The sequence below is a fragment of the Diceros bicornis genome, chromosome 5 (genome assembly GCF_020826845.1).
Source record: "Diceros bicornis minor isolate mBicDic1 chromosome 5, mDicBic1.mat.cur, whole genome shotgun sequence".
NCBI classification, from domain to species: Eukaryota; Metazoa; Chordata; class Mammalia; order Perissodactyla; family Rhinocerotidae; genus Diceros; species Diceros bicornis.
This window is the reverse complement of record NC_080744.1, coordinates 42,488,754-42,510,673: the sequence shown is the minus strand read 5'-3', so window position 1 is coordinate 42,510,673 and position 21,920 is coordinate 42,488,754. Positions and strand designations below refer to the sequence as shown.

Below are 21,920 nucleotides of genomic sequence, written 5' to 3'. Positions count from 1 at the left end.
CAAGATCATCCAAAAAAGCCATAAACTATCTTTAGTGACCATTGTATTATTTATTGCTGAAAGTTGATTTGGTGTTTAACGTGTATATGTTATATATATACACACACATTATGGATACATTTCTGTGCATAGATATAAAGAAAAATTAAGCCCAGCAGCCTAAATATGGTTCCTCAGAAGTTTGTGGGAGTATGGCAAGTCTGAAAAGTTTCCAGCCAATTCTCGAAACTTTGTTAACTTCCAACTGTGTTTGCCAAGCCCGTGGAGGACTGCAGGCATTCCCTATCAGCCCTGCCAGGCCCTCTTCTCCTTTCTCAGAGATTTCACATGCAAAGCCAATTGGCATCAGATCGTACCCCATAAAGTAACAAATGCCCCAACTTCCACTATTTTCTGGAGTTATCTTGCTTCAGATGGGCCACTCTTGATCTAAGTTAGTTGTGAATGTTCTAGACTCAAGGGCAAAGAGCAGATTGGTTTAATGGCCTCTGAGAATTCCAGTTCACTTACGGAGTAGACCGGGGGACCAAGAGCTCTCAACATTGCCAAAACGCCTCTAATCAGCCAGACAGAATTGCCAATACCCACAGAGAGGTGAAGAGAACATAGGAATGGCCTTGCAATCTCCCTAGAGCCAATAATGGATGTGATCAAAGAGGACAGGGGGCAGAGGTCTCCAGCCGTGCAAGCGCAATGATTTCAAGTTCATCTTGAACAGAAAAAGGAATGAAACTACGAGCATGGATTTTTTTAGACTATGAACAAGCATCAGCTGCAGCGACCACTAAATCAGACACAGGAGTGAAAGTGCCAAATGCCTGAGCCACCGGCAGCTCCTTCGAGACTCCTGTCCTGCACTTCCTCATGGGCAGGACAGATGGGATTCTGGCCTCCTGAGGTATATCCAGTGCCTCAGGGGAGCCCATCTCATTACAAAGAGTAGCCCCACCGGGAGACCTCCCCATGGGTTACATGATGGGCCACCTGATACAGCTCTCAGACTATTGTCATTTAAAATGTCCCTGAATTAAAGTCACTTTAAAAAGGAAAGTGAGAGAGAGAGCCCTCTACTGTCCTCTCAGATCACAACATACCAGTCCCAGATTGCAACAAAGCTCCGAGCAGCCTCGTTTGGTACTGAGGAGGCTTCTGGAAAAGGACTGTGCCTTTCTTGCCCTCCCCTCCCCACCAAACAGGCACCAGGTCCATTTTGCTTTTCCCTCCCAAGGATACAGCTCCCAACTGCTGCACACCTGGTTCCCTAGGAAACATCAGGCAAACCACCAAAAATCTTGAATATTTTTCTCAAGCTTTTGGATAATCGTAAAATGTTTTTCATGAAATAGTGCTTACAAACACTTCCCAACTTCCCTCCTGCTGTCTACTACCTTTTTCTGCCTTATAATCTGTTTATATTCCCCTGTACTTAAATTTCTCAAACCTACTGACACCTTTCCAGAGCCTCGCTGTCCCTTAACACATCACCCTTTCTCCAGACTGGGACAGAGATAGGAAAGTACAACGGCCATTGATTTTCCTCTGGACATGACGTTGGAGGTGGAGGGTTTTGTGAGCTGAATTGTCTCTCTCAAAAAAGATATGTTGAAGTCCTATCCCCAGTACCTGTGAATGTGACCTTATTTGGAAATAGGGTCTTTGCAGATGTAATCAAGTTAAAATGAGGTCAGACTCATTCTACTCATACTCAAAATGAGGATTAGATGAGCCCTACATCCAATGACTGGTGTCCTTATAACACGAGTCATAAGGTCACGTGAAGACACTAGAGACACACAGAGAGAAGGCCATGTGAAGATGCAGAGACTGGAGTGACGCGACTCCAAGCCAAGGAGCATCAAGGACTGTCCACAACCACAAGATGCTCGAAGAGAGGCATGGGACAGATTCCCCCTCCCCTCCACAGCCTTCAGAGGGAGCATGGCCCTGCTGACTCCTTGGTTTTGGATGTCTAGCCTCCAGAACTGTGAGAGAATAAAATTCTGTTGTTTCAAGCTGCCTAGTTTGTGGTGATTTGTTATGGTAGCCCTAAGAAACTAATCCAGAGAAGAACATAAAAAGCCAAGAGATGTGTCCTCTCTCTCTTCCTTGCTCCACCTTCTCCCAATCCCTTTGGAGGGACTGCTTTCTGTGCCCAGAAGGAGAAGCACTGGGAACATGACAGCACAGTGACAGTCATCCCCACCCAACCCCTAACACACTCACACACGTGCACAAAAAGTCACGCACTCAAAAGGGGGAGACTTACCTCGCTGGGCTCAACGATGGCCACGTTGTCTGCGCCCACTCTCCTCTTCATGCGAGCGGCCATGGTGATCCCACCACTGCCCCCACCCAGTACCAGCACCTCATAGTAGTTCTTGGCTGCGAGGCTGGCCCCTGTGTGCAGCTGAAGTGGGCCGGCCTGCTGAGTGCCCAGCCTGAGGAAACAGGCAAAGAGCCGGGCACGGGGGCCAGACACCACGGCGATCAGTGCGGTCATCTTCAGGCAAGATCAGGCTAGAAAGGGGCAGATAAGGCCATGAGTAAGCAAGGGACCACTACGGGACCAAAGTATTTTCTTTTCTCAGGGGAAGGGGAGGCCGGCATCTGGCCAGCTCCAGCTGGTGCCCACCATCTCCCATGAAGACCACCTTCCCATCTGGCTGTGGTCCCAAAGTCTCCTGAGAGTGTTCAGTTGATAAGTAACAATTGGCTAAGCTTTCCATTTCTCCCCTTCCTCCTTCTTTCAGGGCATCTAGGACTTCGTGTGAACCAGGAGAGCCTCACCTTTTAAGTTCTTTCTAATAATTTGTACCATCATCCTTGTCCATCCAAAAACTCTAGAGCATCATGTGGTTGCATCCAGCTGTCACCCATTCTCCTCTCAGGCACACCCCTCCACTCTATCTTTGGCTTTTCAGTCCATCAAAGATGTATGAGTCAGTAGATAGAGACCTGTACACTTCTTTGCCATCAAGGGTTCCTAAGACTTTGCTGAAACAGAAATAGTCCAGCAAGAGACCCACCTTCTGCAACCCAGAGTTCAGACCAAGGTAATCAGGGCCTTGGCCCCACCCAGAGCCTCCTGGCTTTGTTTGCCCAGGGACAGGCAATTTAATCAAATCACTGGCTACAGAAACACCAGCGAAGGCCCTCCATACATTTGACAATTTCAACCAGAAGATAAAAAAGCCATAAAAGGAGCCCCGCCTGGTATCGTTGTTATATTTTATGTAAAGAATCTGCACATGCTGCTGACCAGTCTTTTATTATATCCAACTCCCCTTAATAGTTCCTCTGAGAGATGTACTGCCTTTAGGTAGTAACAATCTCCCCTTAATAGTTCCTCTGAGAGATGCACTACCTTTAGGAAAATGTGTTTCTGCTCTGAGTACTCAGTGCTTGGCAGTGAGGAGATGTAGCCTTCTCAGAAACTGGCTTGGCCTCCCCCCATCCATAGAACTGGCCTTATATCTTGGATACCATCTACTTGTATAATTTGAACGGCGCAGACACAAATATCTCCCTCTCTGAGTATTCCAGTGCCCAGAGTCCACCATCAAAGTTCAGTCCTTTGGGTTCAACAAAGCTCCAGGAACTCTTTATTAAAATGCAAGTACTCAGCTGGGGTATAACACTTCTAGCTGCTGAGGTCACTCACTTCTTAATGGGAATGATTTAATTATATGACTTTCCCCCCACTGGAGAAGAGCAAGGCTACCTGAGGGGATTAGAGAAAGCTGAGAGGGAAAAAGGCTTCAAAAGAAAGAAAGCAAGGCCCTGGGGGCGGCAGAAATGACTGGGAGGAGAAGGAGGATCTGGAGTGCTGATTTAATTAGGATGAACTCTATTCCAGTGTTCCGGCACCCTGACAACCTCCTCAATATTTCAGATCTGAGAAGCAACCCTGAGGTCTCAGGGGAGGGGACACGGGGGCCCACAGTAAGCGGGGCAGGCTCATACATTGTTGCTGCAAGTTTAAAATCAGTACGGCCCTTCTAGAAAATAACATGTCTCATCCTTCAACCTTGCATTTCCATTTCTGGGACTCTGGTCTTCTAATACTGAAGAAGAAAAACATTTACAAAGATATTTCTCACATATTCAGTCATAATATAGTCAACCCTCAGTTAACTGGTTTCTAAATTGGATCTGATTACATCCTGGTTACAGAAAAAGCACCTGTAGGCTCCACACTGGCCAGGGAAGGCTCAGGTCCCAGGCTGTCTTAACCAAGGTTCATTTATGATTACTTCAATTAAATATGGGGGGAGGGGCAGAGATAGCAGTCTGAAGGTCAAAACTTCGGAGAAAGGTTAAGTAAAATATGGTTAGACAAAATTATATAAAGACTATATAAAAGACCATATAAGTCTTAAAATTATGTTTACAAAGAGCACATAAAATGTTTATGTTATAATCAGTATACAAATTGGAAATACAATATGAACTCAACTATGTAAGAGAAAATGCATTAAAAAAAGACAGCAAAATGTTAACACTGGGTGAGTGGCTTTCTCTGGGTTTTAGAATAACGAGTGACTTTAATTTCTTCTGCTTTTCTGTATTTTCTAAAATTTCTACTACATACATATATTAAGGTTATAATAATAAAATCTTTATTTTGATAATAATAACTAACACATATTAAGTCCTTCACATAAGCATTTAACTTGCAAGTTGGCTACCATTATCATCCCCATTTTACAGGTGATAAAACTGAGGCAGAGAGCAGTTAAGTGACTCCCTCAAGGTCATACAGCCTGTCAGCGGTAGACTGTGGCTTGAACACAGGCACTCGTGCCAGAGTCTCTACTTTAAACCACTACACTGTGCTATCTCGGTGATCATTATCAACAACAGCTAATGTGATCATGTTAAATGAAAAAAAAACATATACTTTCCAAACTTCCCAGAAAAGGGAAACCATTTTTCATGGTACTTACACTTGACAAACATTAGCAATGTTTTGATATAATTATAATTGATTTTTTCCTCTTCTTTGTGTACACTTCTCTCAAGTTTTCTTAATGAAGTCTCCATTTTAAATTTTAAAAATCACTCAATTTGATTTTTTTCTTTTTATGATAGAGGAGCAGAGGAAATCACCAAGTAGGATGGTAGGAAAGGAAGAAGCTGTATTATGGTGGATAGAAAGCTATTACATCCTGCCTTTCTAAATGTCCACAGAATGACAGAATCACAGCAAAACTCCTCACTTCCCAGAAAATGGAAACCACTTTTTCATGGTCCTGACACTACATCTTAACCCCATGGAAACAGTTAAAAAATAATGATCTAGAAGGAGGCCTGGCTAAGTTTCTGGTTTCCTGCCACTCCATCTGAGGCTACCTAACCTCCTAGCTCCCTTTCAGCCTAACACCCCACGGTTCTTCTCACGATAGAGGAAGTGTTTTCACCAATATTTCCCTCATTCAGCCAAGAATGTTAGTTCTGTTTGCTTCAGGCCTATTTCTGGATTCAGTCTTTATAAACACAAAGTCCTCTGAACCAGTTTCATCCAATTCATTAATAACAGTCATCAAGCAGAATGTCCTGGCCTTGTAGTTTATAAGCGAAACTTGACAGCAAACAATTTCAAAAACACATAGGAATGTGTTGGAACGTTTCTTCTAAGTTTCAAAACACCTGAAAATCTCAATAACACTCTCATTCTAAAAATGTAACATCACCTAAACTTCCAGATCAGAAAAAAACGGAACCATAATCTAATGCTGTTTGTAGAAACAACCCAGGGCAATAATGCATAATCATAATTTTTTAATATCCCACTTTGGAACTGTGGTACAATAAAATATATGTATATTATATTTGGTCTTTGTCCCCTGGTCCTGGCACAAAGCTCCTAAAACCCTTGGAATTTCCTAAATGATAGGAGTTATATGTTATTCAATAACATACAATAATTTTGAGCCCCTTTCAACAATACTTGAGTTTATGTTGATGAGGTGACTCAGAGTAGGACCTCTAGATAGCTTCAGGATGGAGACTGGCCACCAGGAAGACCAACATGTGATTTAGAGGGTTGGAACTTTCAGCCTCACTGGAGATTGAATTCTATAAAAACAAGATTCTGAGAGCTTCCGGGTTGGTGAACAGGTTGAAGTGCGGAGGGGGTGGGACCCCACACCCAGCGAGGGCATGAAAGCTCTGTGCTACCCCACCCCTCATACACTGCCCTATACGTCTCTTCTGTTTGGCAGTTCCTGAGTTGCATCCTTTATAACAAAGTGGTAAACCTAAGTAAAGTGTTTTCCTGAGTTGAGTCATTCTAGCAAACTATCAAACCCGAGGGAGGATCCTAGGAACCCTCAAACTTGCAGTCACCCAGACAGAAATGTGGGTCACCTGGGACCCCATTTGCAGCTAACATCTGAAGTGGGGGCAGTCTTGTGGGACTGAGCTCTAATCTGTGGGATCTGAGTTAACTCTTGGGGTTAATATCAGAATTAAATTGAATTATTGGACATCCAGTTGGTGTCAGAGAACTGGTTGGTGTTGGAAAAATCATACATTTGGTGTTGAAGTGGCGTCAGAAAACATCACTCAGGAACCAATCAGAATTTCTGACATTGACCTAAACCAAGTCTATAGCAACAACCAAAAAAACAGACAAATTGAAGGAAGTAACAGTCACACAATCTTAACCACAAGGCAAAAAAAAAAAAAAGAAAACAATGGCCAAACTTGACCCTGCAGTCAGCAGAAAAGAACACAAAATCAACAAAATAACTAAGGAGCATAAATCTAATACGACTTCATAGTTTCCCTAGAAGGTAGCCTGCAACGTACGTACTCAATAGGTCAAGAAATAAGAATTAACTACCAATAATACAGAAGAAGGCAGCCACTTTATCTCTTCATTCTTACAAGGTGCAACACACATACTTTTAAAAATCAATAAATGAGGCAAATTTAACTTTCATTTAACAAGTGGCGCATGCAATACATTTTATAATTAAATAATGCCATGCTCTGAAGTTAGATAAAAAGTCCTCAATTAATCCTAAATCAATTGAGTGCCTCCTTCAAAGGATCAAAATAAATGCTTTGCTCTATCTGTAGTCTAACTGGAGAAGTAAAATCCACGCTGACTGAAAGACAAGACAGCCTCCTGGGCATCTCCTACTCACATCACTGGCTGCTGGCTCCAGGCCCTGGTCCAGACAAGTCTTTGGGAGCCCACACCTTCCTACAGCAGGCTCTTCCTGGACAAGCTGTGCTGATCTCCTGTGTCAAAAGCTCCCTAATCTTAGGCCATGTGACATGCCACTCACTGGGTGTCAGCTAGGACACCTGGCAGAGTTCAAATAGAGCTGGCCTCTAAGCAAGGATTATTCAGAGCATTCTTAATGAAAGATCCATCAGGCCAACAAGACCCATAGTCAACCTCTCAGTTATTTTTGCTCTTGAAGAAACAGTGGGTCTTGGTGTGCTTCACAGTTGTTTTATCTTAAGCTTACACCAGGCAGGGCCCTCTTTGCTTTCGGTTTCAATAACCACAAAGCCAAGTTTTAACATATTACCTTCGTAAAACACTCCCAAAATCAAAGAGAAAGACAGACAACGAACGGCCACCAGCTCTCACCACCCACTCCGTTCCTCCCACCTGACATCTCGGCCTCCGGCTTCCCTGCGCCAAGCTTACTCGGAGCTGTTCTGTCCCGATGGTCTGGATCCCTGTGGGCTCCAGTCTTGGAAACACAAGTGAGCCTCACCTACACAGCACAGCTAGTGCCCAGGTAGTGGGACTCCTGGAAGGCTCCTCCCCTAGCTCCTCCTCTTTCTAGGCATGTTTAATTAAATCAACTCTAAGGCTATCATCAGTTACAGCTCTCAACCAAATTACCAGAAGACAGAATTTGATAGGAAAAAGTAGGGAGAAACTGTCATAATAATAATAGCTAACATTTACTGAGTGTTACTAGTTGTTCTTCACTTATGCTGTCTCAGAGACTCCTTAGAACAACTTTGTAAAGGGGGTGTTAGTATCTCCACTTTACAGATGAGAAAATTGAGGTTTAGTGTAAGGTTCGAGAACTTGCCTAAGATCACATCACTAGGGCCGGCCCCGTGGCTTAGCGGTTAAGTGCATGCGCTCCGCTGCTGGCGGCCCGGGTTCGGATCCTGGGCGCGCGCTGACGCACCGCTTCTCTGGCCATGCTGAGGCCGCGTCCCACATACAGCAACTAGAAGTATGTGCAGCTGTGATGTACAACTATCTACTGGGGCTTTGGGGAAAAAAATAAATAAAATTATAAAAAAAAAAAAGATCACATCACTAATTTAAGCAGCAGAGTTTAATTCAAACTGACTCCTCAATTGAGTTCTCACAGCATTAGATCTAAGAGATAATTCAGGGAAAATGCCTACCAGCTGAATTTTATTTACATTCAAATTTAAAGTAGTTTATGCCCCATGGAGTGGGGTGGGAGAGAATATATTAAATTTTAGTTTACTAAGCTAATTGAAAGAAAAAATTTTAAGTTTTATGAGGGAGGGACAAGGTAAAATAATAGTATTGATATAATTTTCTAAGAGCCCTTATCTTTTAGAAATACATACTGGGATTCTTACAGTTGAAATGATTGGAATTTGCTTGAAAATCTTACAGGAAGTGCAGTAGGTGGGAGTGTAGATGACACAAGGTTGGCTATGAGGTGATAATAATTTTTTGTTTGTTTGTTTTCGTTTTTTTGAGGAAAATTGGCCCTGCACTACCATCTGTTGCCAATCTTCCTCTCCCCAAAGCCCCAGTACATAGTTGCGTATCATAGTTGTAGAGTTGTAGCTCTTCTATATGGGACGCTGCCTCAGCATGGCTTGATGAGCGGTGAGTAGGTCCACGCCCAGGATCTGAACCGGCGAACCCCAGGCTGCAGAAGCAGAACACAGAAACTTAACGGCTACACCACGGGGCTGGCCCCTGAGTTGATAATAATTTGAAGCCAACTTATGGATATGTAAGGGCATTCCTTGCAGTACTGTATTTTTGTATATACTGACAAGTTTCCACAATAACAAGTTAAAATGAACGAATGAAATAGTAAAAATCAAAAATCAAAAACCAGTGTGTCAGAGTGGGCATTGGCTTTGTTCTTTAGTCACTGAAATGTTAAGGTCTCAGCATATTTCAAGTAATAGCAAGATAATAGAAATACAAGTAATAGCAAGACAATTACAATCATACTTCCCTCCTCTGAGCATAGAGCTTTACAATTCCCAGGGCCCACAGCTGAGCCCACACTGGAGGTATTGATACCACTTTACGAATGGGGAGACTGAGGCTCAGAGAGGCAAGGTGATCTTCCAGAGGTCACACAACAAGTCAGCAGCAGGGCAGGAGCTACAATGAGTCCTTTCTGTGAACAGCAACTTTGTCTGAATGTTCTTTGGAGCAGCAATTCAAGGAGGAAAAAATATTCTGGTCTGGACCTTCTCCCAGCTCCAGATCTCCGGACAGCCTCTTTGCTAGTCTGGGCAGGGCAGAAGAGTCCTGCAACCCCAAGTGGCCCCACATGCCATCTCCCAGAGGAGCAGGCTTCCAGGCAGGAACAGATCCAGATTTTACTAGCATTGAAGCCTATACAGTTTGGGGACCCGATATTACAAATACAAAATTAGATACAATAGTTAATATCAATTTTCAGTGAGAAAATAGATAACAATAAATGTCTGGATCCTTGGTGATTCAGGACTCTTCCTTCGGAGGTCTCCTTTAGGCAGTTTATCAGAAACACAAGCATAGAAATGCTTCCTGGTAACAACCTGGCTACCCCTCCCCTCCTGGAATCCCTGCACCCACAGGGGCCTGTGCAAGAAAGGCCCTGAAGCTTAACTTCACTTGCTTCTGGGTAAATCCCCCACTAGAGCCTGCAGCACTCCTCTAGGGCACTCTGCCCGCCCACCCCTCTGGGACTCGCTGACCTAGCCGGTCCCTCCTCCTACCAGTCCTGAGCTTTGCCAATCTCCCTCCCACCCCTTCCCAACACAACACAGCTACTTTGGACAATCTGAAGCTAGATCCTGATCCCTATCGTAAAACTGGCTCATCACTGCCCCACACCAGACTCCTCTGTGCCAGGCCCCATGCCAGACGCTTGAAGCAGACTTATCATCTCCATTTTACCACTGAAAAAAGCGAGGCTGCAGGAGACTGGTTGCACCCTCAAGGCCACACCTCCAATAAAGGACAAAACCAGGATTCGACTGGAGGAGATGGAAAAGAGCGAGAGAGGGAACCAAAGCAAACATTATCACTTTCCCTGTCACAGGGAGGACGCTCCTGGGAATTGCTTCACACAGTTATGGAGGCTGACTGAGACCTGCAGGCAGTCGGCAAGCTGGAGACCCAGGAGAGCCAGTGGTATAGTTTCCATCAAAGGTGAGCAGGCTCAAGACCCAGGAAGAGCTGAGGTTTCAGTTCGAGTATGAGGGCAGGAGAAAACCAATGTCCCAGCTCAAGGTGGTCAGGCAGGAAGGATTCTCTCTTATTGGTGGGAGGGTCAGCCTTTTCGTTCTCTTCAGCCCCTCAACTGACTGGATGAGGCCTCCCACATCGGGCAGGGCAATCTGCTTTGCCAATTCCTCCAGAAACACCCTCATAGACACACCCAGAAGAATGTTTGACCAAATGTCTGGGCACCTTGTGCATGGCCCAGTCAAGCGGACACATAAAATTAACCATCACACCCTCTGACTTCAACTATAAAAAGGGCAGGTCCAAATCTGGGAAAAAATCTCAAGAAGGAAATTGTTACTGTGGCTGGACTACTTGTTAATTGTTAACAAGTAATTAATTGTTGCTTGGCACCCAGTACCACTTTGGGTGCCAAGAAAATGCCAAACATAGCCCCATAAGTGCTATGGTTCCCAACACGATCTCTTCTTAATCTGAAGTTCATGCAAGTAAAGGATGCAGCCATATTCGTGGCACTTATCAATGGCACTGGATTAGATACTTCATGGAACCTTCCTGGAGATATTTTGAGTCCTACTGTACCAAACATGCTTTTAATTTTCTGATTTTATGATTGTTTGACATTTGGGGGCTTTGTTAATCCCAAAGAGATGAACTGTCCCAGGGCTAGCTAACTCCTAAACGTAGTGAACAACCTGTCTGGGACCATACCATTGAAGAGCAAACCAACCAACCCAGAGTCCATACTTGAACCACCTCCTCCACCTGGCTTTTACACTCCAGAAGGCAATATTTCTCTGCCCTGATCATCCTGGAGTCAGACATCAGCCAACTAGGGCAGCCCCTACACCACAGAGCCCACTAAAATTATTCAAATCAGCCAATCCCAAACCTGGTCAGCCTGTTCTCCCAGCCTCACAAAAAACACAATATAGGTTTTGCCCATGCTTTCCCCTTAATTATTCTGCCTCCTGACCAACCTTGGGTGCTTCCCCATGTGGCCCTACGTGGTGTCCCAGGCCTCCTGTTCCTGAGTAATTGGGAGTAAAAACTTCTTGCTTCATGGCAGGCATCTCCTGATGTGCTGGCCTCACCATCCCTAATCAAAACAAATCCCAGGTACATTTTAATACACTTCCATTAAAATACATTCACCGACTGTTCAGTCAAATGGAAGATTTTACATGTTAACAAATTTTGGCTCTGCTCCTTCTCCTTACATATCCACCGAACTGTCAGGTGGCATTTAAAAAGCAATTTAATTACATATTACTGATGAATGTTATAATTATGTGGGTGAGTAGGCCAAATTTTTGCAACTAAATAACACAGCTACTGTACGAGTTTTTAATGCAGTAATGACTCGCAGAATACAGCACCAGGCCTTCTCTTCCTTTGTCACTCTCTATCAGCTGCTGTATTCAAACTTAAGCTATCTTCTCCACCGGAGAAAGTTCTCACATCTCTGTTACCCATTTAACCTTGATAAAAGGGAAGTGTCATTAGCCAGAAGTGCTCAGAAAGGTGTTTAAGGAATGAGTTTTTTACAGGATATAAATAGAGTTCCATGAAATCTGCAGGCCACAATTCTGCTGTATCTAAGAATGTTTCCACAAGTATTCATTGAGTATCTACTACATACAAGGACGGTGCTGATAAACAGAAATTTCCCCACCCCAGTCCTGGTCCCATTCCTAGTCCATTAGCTTTAGGTACTAAGAGAAGAATAGCAGAGCTTGCCAGCTACTGAAAATGTAGGCCAAGAATAAGGTGAGCCAAATTTTAGGGGAAAGATTTTTTAATGTTAGAAGGTCTAACTTAAATATTGGAATGTTAAGAGTAGTTAGATGTGTGACATCTTTCTCTTTCTAGCTTGAGTAGGGATGCATACCAGTGCTTTGTTTTCTTCCAAACTCAATACAGTTTTTTTGAGTGAATCAAGTTCCACCTTCATTCATTGTGTACACATCTGACATGTAAAGGTATTAAATAAATCCAACCATCTGTTAATTCATTCTATGGTCTGAATGTTTGTGTCCCCCCAAAATTCATATGCTGAAACCCTAACGCCGAGAGGCGATGGTATCAGTAAGTGGGGCCTTTGGGAATGATTAGGTCATGAGGGTGGAGCCGTCATGAATGGGATTAGTGCTCTTATAAAAGAGACCCCAGAGAGATACCGAGCCCCTTCTACTATGTGAGGACACAGGGAAAAGGCATCAGCTATGAGCTGGGAAGAAGGCCCTCACCGACCATGCTAGTGCCTTGATCTTGGACTTCCAGCCTCCAGAACTGTGAGAAATAAACTTCCGTTGTTTATAAGCTACCCAGTCTGTGGCATTTTGTTATAGCAGCCTGAACGGACTAAGACAATTACTGAGATCCTCCACTGTGCCAGGCACTGTGCTAGGTGCTGGGAAAAAACAGTGACCGCATCACATCAGGTCCTTGTGTGGACAGAGCTTACATTCTAGTGGAATGCAGCACGTGTTAGTCGCTCGTCACCTCCATTACACCCTCCTGAAATGCCCTTCTTGTTTCCTCATCTTATCCACAGCCCAAAGTCCAGCCCAGGTTGATTCTGGTTTCAGACTCTGGTCCCGTCTATCCCCACTGACACTTGCAGAGTATCTGGGCCCTTCTTGTCATCCTCTAGGGTGGTCCAGACAGTTGGTGGCAGTTGGCAGAAAATCTCTGCAGTCTACCAAGAGTGAGCACTGGTCTCTCTGGCCACCTCCTTAGGGACAGTTGCCTAAAAATGAAGTACCTTTATTTTCCAACACCTACACCATCTCTGGATTAGTGGAATGAAAGTTGGCATTGGCTTGCAAAAATCTGGGTTTATAATCCAGCTCTTAGATTTAACTAGCAGAAGCAAAGTGCAAGAGAAGGAATAATCAATGTAAGCTTGGTGAAACAGATAGGATCTGAGGAGGTGGGAAAAGACTGGCAGCATTTTGACAAGTGGAAATGCCATGGGAAGGTACACCCAGAGGAAGGAATAGCATCAGTAAATGAATCAGAGAGATGGTGACTGCCCTCCAGATCTCTCTCCAGCCTTCTCTGCCCTGCTTTGAGCCCTGAGAACTGAACTGTAAGGTGGGGATCAACTGGCCTCCTTGTACTCTGGCTGCCAGTTGGGTTCAGCCAATGGGAGGCACCAGTAGACTAGAGGATGCCTCAGCTCAGCAACGGCTATATTCTTCAGCCAAGGGCCTTGGCTCCTGTGGGGTGGCCCTCAACTACAGCTCTTTCTCAAGGTTCTAGTAATCACTCCCTCAACCTGCTTCTTCAGACCCCAAATCAATACAATTGCTTCACCACTCTTATTGCTTCCTCTTAGCCCTGCCCACACCTTTGTAAACAGTTATTTCATTAAACCCTTCTTAATAACACTGTTGAGCATGCCAACTGTTTCCAGAGACCCTGATTGATAAGGTGGGAAGGCCCAGTGTGTGTCTGGGCAATAGAAGGCCAACTAGATTTGACTGATGTTGAGAGGAGTAGACAAGAAAGAAATATCAGAGCTGGATTATAAAGGGCCATGCTAGGACATTGAGGTTTTACATCGAAAATCAAAGTTTTGAGAGGTGATAGAACAGAGGGGGCAGCTTTGAGAAAATGAATCTAGTGTCAGGGAGCAAATTAAATTGGAGGAGATAAAACCAGTTCTGAAATTTAGTTAGGAGTAGTCTAGGTGTGAGTGATAACGGTCTGATTAAGTGCTAGCACTAAACAGACAAAGACTCAGATAAGATATTGGTAAGGGGAAGAGAACAATTGTATGAGAGGTAGGAAGGGATCCTGGGAGAAAAAAATGTCAAAGCTGACATCCAGGCAGCTGAAGAGAGAGGAATTACGTGGGCCGAAACAGGGCAGTCAAGGCAAGGGCTAGTTTAGGACAGTTAGCTTTAAGGTTTGGGAAGTAGAATCACCTAGAATGAGTTTAGCCATAACTGTGGACAAGGAGGAAGGCAGCCTAGGGCCGATGTCCACTGGGAAGAGGGAGAAATAAGATTGGATAGGCACATGAAAGTGAAGTTTGGGTTTGGGAGTTTAATCCTAGACAATTGTAATTCCATCTAAGGGTCTCAAAGCAGCAACCTGCAGGCCAAATGCAGACCAGAGCTGTGTTTTGTTGGGCACGCAATGTTTTCTTAAATTTTGAATTAGTGCCAACATTAAAACTTTTGGATATTTCACCAAAAAAATTCCAGATTCTGGCCTCTCTGACAACACTGAGCCCACATTCTCACATGTCAACACTTGGTTGGAGCTGAGTAGTCACTGCCCATCTAGACCCTCCCTGCATGAGGCTCCAGGTCACCCCAGCCCCACTCAGCCTCTGTTACTCATTTATGTCACCTGCTCAGCCCTGGCGTGCATTTGAGCTCCTGGTCCCTGCTAATGGCAGTGAGAGTCCTTGGAAGTTCTTAATGAAACTCATGTCTTAGAAGACCCCCTGGGGGAAGCTGAGAGGATGAACTAGAGCAATTCCATTGAATTCAGCATTTTTGAGAGTTTGCTATGTGCCAGGCATTGTGCAAGGCCCTGTAGAGCCTGCGGTAAGAAGAGTCTGCCTATTGTAACAAGAAAGACCAGGAATATGAAGATCCCTTAAGTGGCTGTTTCAGAAATTCAGGTACCAGTGAGGGCTTGGAATGGACAATGAGAACACAGATGAAGACATAAATACGAAACACTTGGGGAAGTAATTTTTGTGACAAATTAGCTATAGGGGATAAAGAAGGAAGAATGTGTACTATGACCTTGTTCTTTGGATATATAAAGGATATGTAAAGATACTGTAAGTAGCAGTATCGTATTACTCGAAGTACAATAAAGGTTCAAAGCATGTGAGAGAGAAGGAAACCACCCCCTTGAAAACTGAATGGGTGGTGTCCTGCGGAGGGATTACACAGGCTGCGCCCTTCCTCTTGGCACACCTACTCTTGAGTAACGGCAATGCTATCATTGCCTGTGTGTTCAGGAACTGAATTACTATATTGTTAACAAATAAAGAAAATTGAGCAATCTTCATTTAGACCTGCTGGGCCATGTTGGAACTCTATCTCCAGAGCTGTAACAAGGCCAAATGTTTGTTTAAATGTTAAGCTGGCAAGCAAGTTCTCTGGTAGTGGACCAGGAGCAAACCATCTGGGAAACAGAACAAGCGTACAAAGCTCCCTGATGATTCAGGGTCTAGAGCCACACTGGGGTTCTTTAGTTCCCTAACCCTTTAGAGGAAAACTGCAGGAATTTTCTTTAAAGAGTTACTGACTAAGAGTTACTAATCAAGACTTGGCAATAAAACAGTGGCTTCCTTTGCTGCTGAGAAATTTCCTACAAGTTTCCCTAGCCTACACCCATTTTACAATCAGAAAGCATTATAATGGGGAGGGACTGACAATTTTACCAAGCCATATGTTTGCTAAGCAGAAAACAAAAATTATATTTACAGAAGGAAAACTCTTGCATTCTGGCTCCAGAAAAGGAAAAAAATAAGTCAGTCAATTGGATTATTTCAACTGAAAGTCAAAGGTTTTGATTGAATTACACAGGGGGAAATGCTTTGTTTTTCTGCTTCCTTTAGCCAGTGGGAGCCTGACCACTCACGTTCTAGTGTATAGATAATCATAATTTGGTTCCCCTTCAACTCCGTCGTTCACAGTTGGCATCCAGTCAAGTCAACTGACGGTTTCCTTTCAACATCTGTATCTGCTTGTGTGTGCCCATCCCCAGATGGCAGAACGCGACACACTGGAGAGGGAGGCCTGACGTGGAATTAATCTGCTCCCAGTCACATAGCAGTGATCAGTTTATGCCTCAGCCTCCTGAATCTGTTAAATGATCATAATAAAATTACTCATAAGCCTCAGTTTCACATACAGAAGACTCTGAAGGGTAGAGTTTCATTATAAATAGGACTGGCCAATTAGTCAGACATACTGTTGCCTGGAATCCAGAGTGTGAGGTCTTATAATGAGAAAAGACTCTCTAATTACAAGTTATACATCTGTTATTTGAACATGATTGAAGAGACGCCAAACTCAATCCTCTAATGGTTCAGATGGAATGAGGGGTAGGCTAGCTAATAGGTGTGCCAGGTTCCCTAAGCTCATGTCTTTCCTATGTCTAACCAAATGACACAGTTCCCCAGCCTAGCGAATCCTTGTCTGAGGGCGTGTCAGGAATCAGGAGACCCAGGTCCATATTCCAGGCTGTGCCAGGTCCTTAACCATTCTGGGTCATGCTTTCTTCATCAATGAAATAAATGATTGGCCTGTGTGGCTTCAAAGGTCTCTTCCTTTTCTAAAACTCTGTGATCCTCTAATGAGGGGAAAAGGGAAATGAAGGTTCATAAGCAGGTACTCAAATGAGAATACTTATTCTGCTAATGCCTTAGATGGATCAGAGCTATAAATTATTGCAGAAAAGACTGACAAGGGTTTATAACCAGGCCTGGAACATAGTCAGAATGGAAACCAAATCTCCCTTTTTCTTCCCCCAAGTCCCACACCTGGACCATTATCAACCATGATTCATTGGGCAGCTGCTGTGGGATGGGGCACTATCTCAGGCATAATAAAAGCATTAGGAAAAAAATCGTTGAAGGCTTGCTATGTGCCAGGCATCGTGCTATGCACTTTACATAATTTCTCACAACCTGAGAGGTGGGTATTATTATCTCCATTTTATAAGCGAGGACACAGAGGTTGTGGAGCCACGGGCAAGTCACTTAGCCACCTTGAGCCCATTTCCTTGAGTATAAAATAAATTGACTTTAAAGGCCCCTCCTACTCTATGACTCAAAACAAGCTTAGATTTGATCACCTAGACCTTGAAAGGCTCATGATTGTCATGCAAACCCAGAAGAAAATGGAATGGCCCCTCCCCATCTCAAGCACCATTCACGTGCTCACAGAAACACAAAACCACATTTACTAGAGCCAGCACTTTCTTGAGATACTCCCACAATCTACACTATAAATGAGGTCGTTGTTAAAATATATCATTTTCCTGTGGCGATATCATGGTCTGCCTCAGAGCAAATTGCCAATAAAAGTATCATGGAATGAAATCACCCACTATTGAGGCCCCCATTCCAGAAGTCAGGATTGGTTCCAGGATAAAGACACAGATATTCCCTCTCCATTACTGTAGATAGGGCTGGAGGTGCTAGTTCCCAGCCAGACAGAATGAAAGCTCCCTGACGCCTGGGCTACCGCCAAAACTTGCAAATTCACTATGATTAGAAGGAAGTCGCCCCATGGTACTAAAAGATGATCATCAACACCATCACCCCATCACCCACTGTGCATTTATAAAGCACCTACTGTGTACAAGGCACAACATGGCCCAGTCATTAACAAGGACTGGTCACTTGCTGAAGACATCAAGTTCTGCTTTTCCTAATAGTCAGAATCATGAAGGTGAATAAGGCCTTCAGGATCCGTGGGACCATACAGAGTGTCTGTAGAAAGAGAGTAAGAAATTCTCCTGGGTAGGTGGGGAGAGGGGTCCTAAGAGCAAGTAATGGATATGTCAGGATCTGGACTTAGAATAGAGGGTGCCCGGCTGTATTAATTTGCTAGAGCTGCCATAACAAAATACCACAGACAGTGTGGCTTAAACAGAAATTTATTTTCTCACAGTTCTGGAGGTTGGAAGTCCAAGATCTATCTAATTGCATAAATATAATATTTTGATGTATTAACAAACTCTTTTCACCTCCATATTCCCAGTTACCCTGTGAGCCAGCCCCATTCATGCATCCAGACATGAGGCATCCATTGCCTCAAGGATTGATCCCATGGAACTACAGAACCAAAGGGTCAGATGCTTAGCTTTTGTTTGCAAGAGGCAGGTTGAATTAGTCTGCCTGATTAGTGTTAGGCCATCCTACAGCAAAAATTGAACCAGAAATATCAGTGGCTTGGCACAAGAAAACTTATTTGGGTTGGGCCTTCCTCCTCCATCTTTTAGCATCATCATCTGGAACACACAGCCTGAAAGGTCAGTGGGGCAGAAGCAGAGAGAGAATGGAGAGCTAACACTCAATTTTAAATTCCCCAGGGCCGGCCCCGTGGCTTAGCGGTTAAGTGCGCGCGCTCCACTGCTGGCAGCCCAGGGTTCGGATCCTGGGCACGCACTGATACGCCACTTGTCCAGCCATGCTGAGGCCGCGTCCCACATACAGCAACTAGAAGGATGTGCAGCTATGACATGCAACTATCCACTGGGGCTTTGGAGGAAAATAAATAAATAAATAAAATTAAATTCCGCAGCCTGTATGTTAGTCTGCTCAGGCTGCCATAACAAAATACCTCAGACTGAGTGGCTCAAACAACAGAAATTTACATCTCACAGTTCTGGAGGCTGGAAGTCCAAGAACAAGATGCTGGCAGGTTTGGTTTCTCCTGCAGCCTCTCTCCTTGGCTCACAGATAGCCACCTTCTTGTTGCTTCCTCATATGGTTGTCCCTCTGTGCACACATGCCCCTGGCGTCTCTTCCTCTACATATAAGGATACCAGTCAGGGGCCGGCCCAGTGGCGCAAGCAGTTAAGTGTGCGCGCTCCTCTGTGGCGGCCCGGGGTACGCTGGTTCAGATCCCGGATGCACACTGACGCACCATTTGTCAGGCCATGCTGTGGCGGCGTCCCACATAAAGTGGAGGAAGATGGGCATGGATGTTAGCCCAGGGCCAGTCTTCCTCAGCAAAAAGAGGAGGATGGGCAGATGTTAGCTCCGAGCTGGTCTTCCTCACAAAAAAATAAATAAATAAAAATAAAAAAGGCAATTTAAAAAAAAAAAAAAAAGGATACCAGTCATACTGGCTTAGGGCCCCACCCTTATGATCTCATTTAACCTAATTACCTTTTTAAAGGCGCTACCTCCAAAAACATACAGTGACATTCTAAGGTACTGGGGGTTCCGGCTTCAAGATATGAATTTTGAGGGGATGCAATTCAGTCTATAACACCAGTATTTGCCCTTCCCAATATGTTCTAAATTTCCTGTTCTTTACAAAGTTCTCTCCCCATCTTCCCACCCTAGTTTAGCACTTTCACAAAGTAAATCAGAAGGATGGCTGGCTGGACCTACTTTTCTTCTTCCTATTACTATTCATTTCTGTTGGATTACATAGACTTTTAAGGCTGGGAATTAAGAAGCAACTTGGCTTCAGGCCTAGTCTGGGCAGCTTCTAGCAACTTACCCCCACCGCTCCTATTTACCAAATCTTCAGGGTCAGAGAAGTTATGTAGTGGGTGGTGGGGCAGGGAAAAGTGAAAAGAAAAGAGAAAAGAGGATCTCTGCCCAGAATTGCTTCATTATGGTCTGTCTTCCTTCCCTCTAAGACATTTCCTGTGCTACAACACATCAGATTAACAAGCCTAGACAGGCAAGATGGAGGAGACACTGTTCTGCAAAGGAATCCTGGTTTCCTATCCACACTCGATTCCATTTTCTCTAGGCGAACACCAGCCCCACACACCCCCACACACAGACGCACACACACAGACCCATGTGCCCTCACTGACATTTCAAGCACCCCAGCTCCAGATGTCTTTATATATTTGTTCAGTCAGTAAAAAAAAGAAGCCCAAATTTTAAATAGAGTCATTTCTCAAACCACCAGCTGTCTCCTTGATGAATTTTGTTTTTCTGGACGCAGTCACAAGCAACCCTCCCCAATCCACTGCTTCATTCAATAAATATTTACTGAGTACATTCCATGTTCCAGGATTGGGGATACACTGGTGATGGCCATAATCTTGCAGTCCAGTGAGGGATTATGCCAGGTGCGGTACTGGGCCCCTTAAACTCATGGGAAGGCACGGTTATCTCCACCGTGCAAGGAAGAAGCTAAGGCGCAAAGAAGTTCAAAAGTCAAGGTCACGTTGCTAGTCAACAGAAGTGTCAAGACCAGAAGCCGTGTCACCTGACCTCCTGGGCAGTGACTTTCCACTGTCAGGAGGGATCTTAACCTGGGGCTCATGAACTTGAATGGAAAAAAAAAATTTACATCTTTATTTTCACTGATCTCTAACTGAAATTGAACATTTTCTTCCATTATATGTGTAGAAACCACAGCAGTGCCTATGACTTTGTCACCGATTGAAATCACAGATATTTTCTTATATTACAGGTATTGTCTATATTTTGAAATATTGTTTATGCTCATTACTACTTCAAAATAATGGTAGCTATTAGATCCACTGCTATTAACGCATTAGTTTTTTTTAAAAAGGCAAATGTGTTACTACATCATAAATTCTTCTAATATTTTGACAAGTGTTTTGGAAATAGTTTCCTTTATAATGCCCTGCCTTTTATTTTATACCTTTAAAAGCATTGTTCTGAGAGGGGGTCCTTAGCCCTCCCAGAACTGCCAAAGGGGCATATGGCACAAAAATGGGTCAGACCCCTACCTTGCAGCAATGGGCAGCCCAGGCAAAACCAGAGGCTCTGCTCACTGTGTCTTTGAGCAAGAAGCTAGGCTGGGGTTGTTATAACTAAAAGATAGAGAAGGGGAGGAAAGGAAAGGAGCCCCTTCTCCACCAGAGGACCCCTTCTCCCCTTTCCACCAATTCCCGTTCAGCACGGGCCCTAAATGCTCTCCTCCGCTGGCTCCAGCCGCAGCCGACTCCGTGAGCGCCCCTCTGTCCCCGCGCGGTGTCGGTGGATTAATGCGTCCCCACTGCGGGCAGATGGGCTGACGTCAACCTCTGACCCCCGAGGCTGAGCACCGACTTGCGCCCAGAGACAGTACTGAGTGACACATTCAACAAGTGAAAGACACCAAGAAACCCACACACCAAGACCACGGATACTTCGGGTTTTAACCGCCCCTCGCAGGTCCGCCTCTCCGCGCCCCCGAGGCCCGACACTCCAGGAAGAAAGCAAGAGTCTCCAGACCAGGACAGCGCGAGTTGCGGGGTTCGGGCGATGGGGAAAGAAAGCGTGAAGCGGGCTGGAACGCGCGGCACCGGTCCGCGGAGTCCCAGCTTCGGGAGCAGAGTTGGGCCAACAGTCAGCCTCAGGGGTGACCTCTGTCCCCGCCCGGTCCCCCTCCCGTGATCGGCCGCCGTGTGCCTCTTACCCAGGGGCGAGCGGAGCCTTCGGCCACAGTGTTGGCGCAGCAAAAGCTGCCGCTCCCTGCCGGGGCTCGGCCCCCCGGGCGGAGGCTGGGGGCGGGGAGAGCGAGGCTCCCCGCCATGGGAGTTCCGGAAATGTCCCGCCGCTGCCCCGCCCGGCGCCACAGCCTGGGTACCGAAGCCAAGGGCAGACTGCACCCGGCTTTGAGCGCGCACAGAGGACAGAGCCAGGGACGCGGGTCCAGCCCGGGGCGCTGCCCGCGCGCGAGGCAGACTCGCCCCTACCCCTAGCTCACTCTGGAGCGCCGGCCGGCGCCCTCCCGCGCGACAGCCGAGCGCACGGAGGCCACCTGTCACTATACGACCCCTGCCCCGTCCT

General features: G+C 45.1%; 1 protein-coding gene across 4 annotated transcripts in view; it reads right to left on the bottom strand.

Moving 5' to 3' along the window:
- Positions 1–21,643, bottom strand: part of SQOR (sulfide quinone oxidoreductase) — a 50,143-nt gene extending 28,500 nt beyond the window's left edge. Inside the window, exons 1-2 of one of the 4 annotated variants that reach the window (XM_058541513.1) lie at positions 21,547–21,643; positions 2,267–2,517 (exon numbers count right to left, since the gene is read on the bottom strand). In XM_058541513.1, the coding sequence (XP_058397496.1) occupies positions 2,267–2,500 (234 nt within the window). In that variant the 5' untranslated portion in view covers positions 2,501–2,517; positions 21,547–21,643. Of the gene's footprint in view, positions 1–2,266; positions 2,518–7,154; positions 7,245–7,630; positions 7,745–21,546 lie in introns of those variants that run through there. The other 3 variants (XM_058541515.1, XM_058541514.1, XM_058541516.1) reach the window with 3 other exon arrangements.
- Between the last annotated feature and the right edge of the window lie 277 nt (positions 21,644–21,920).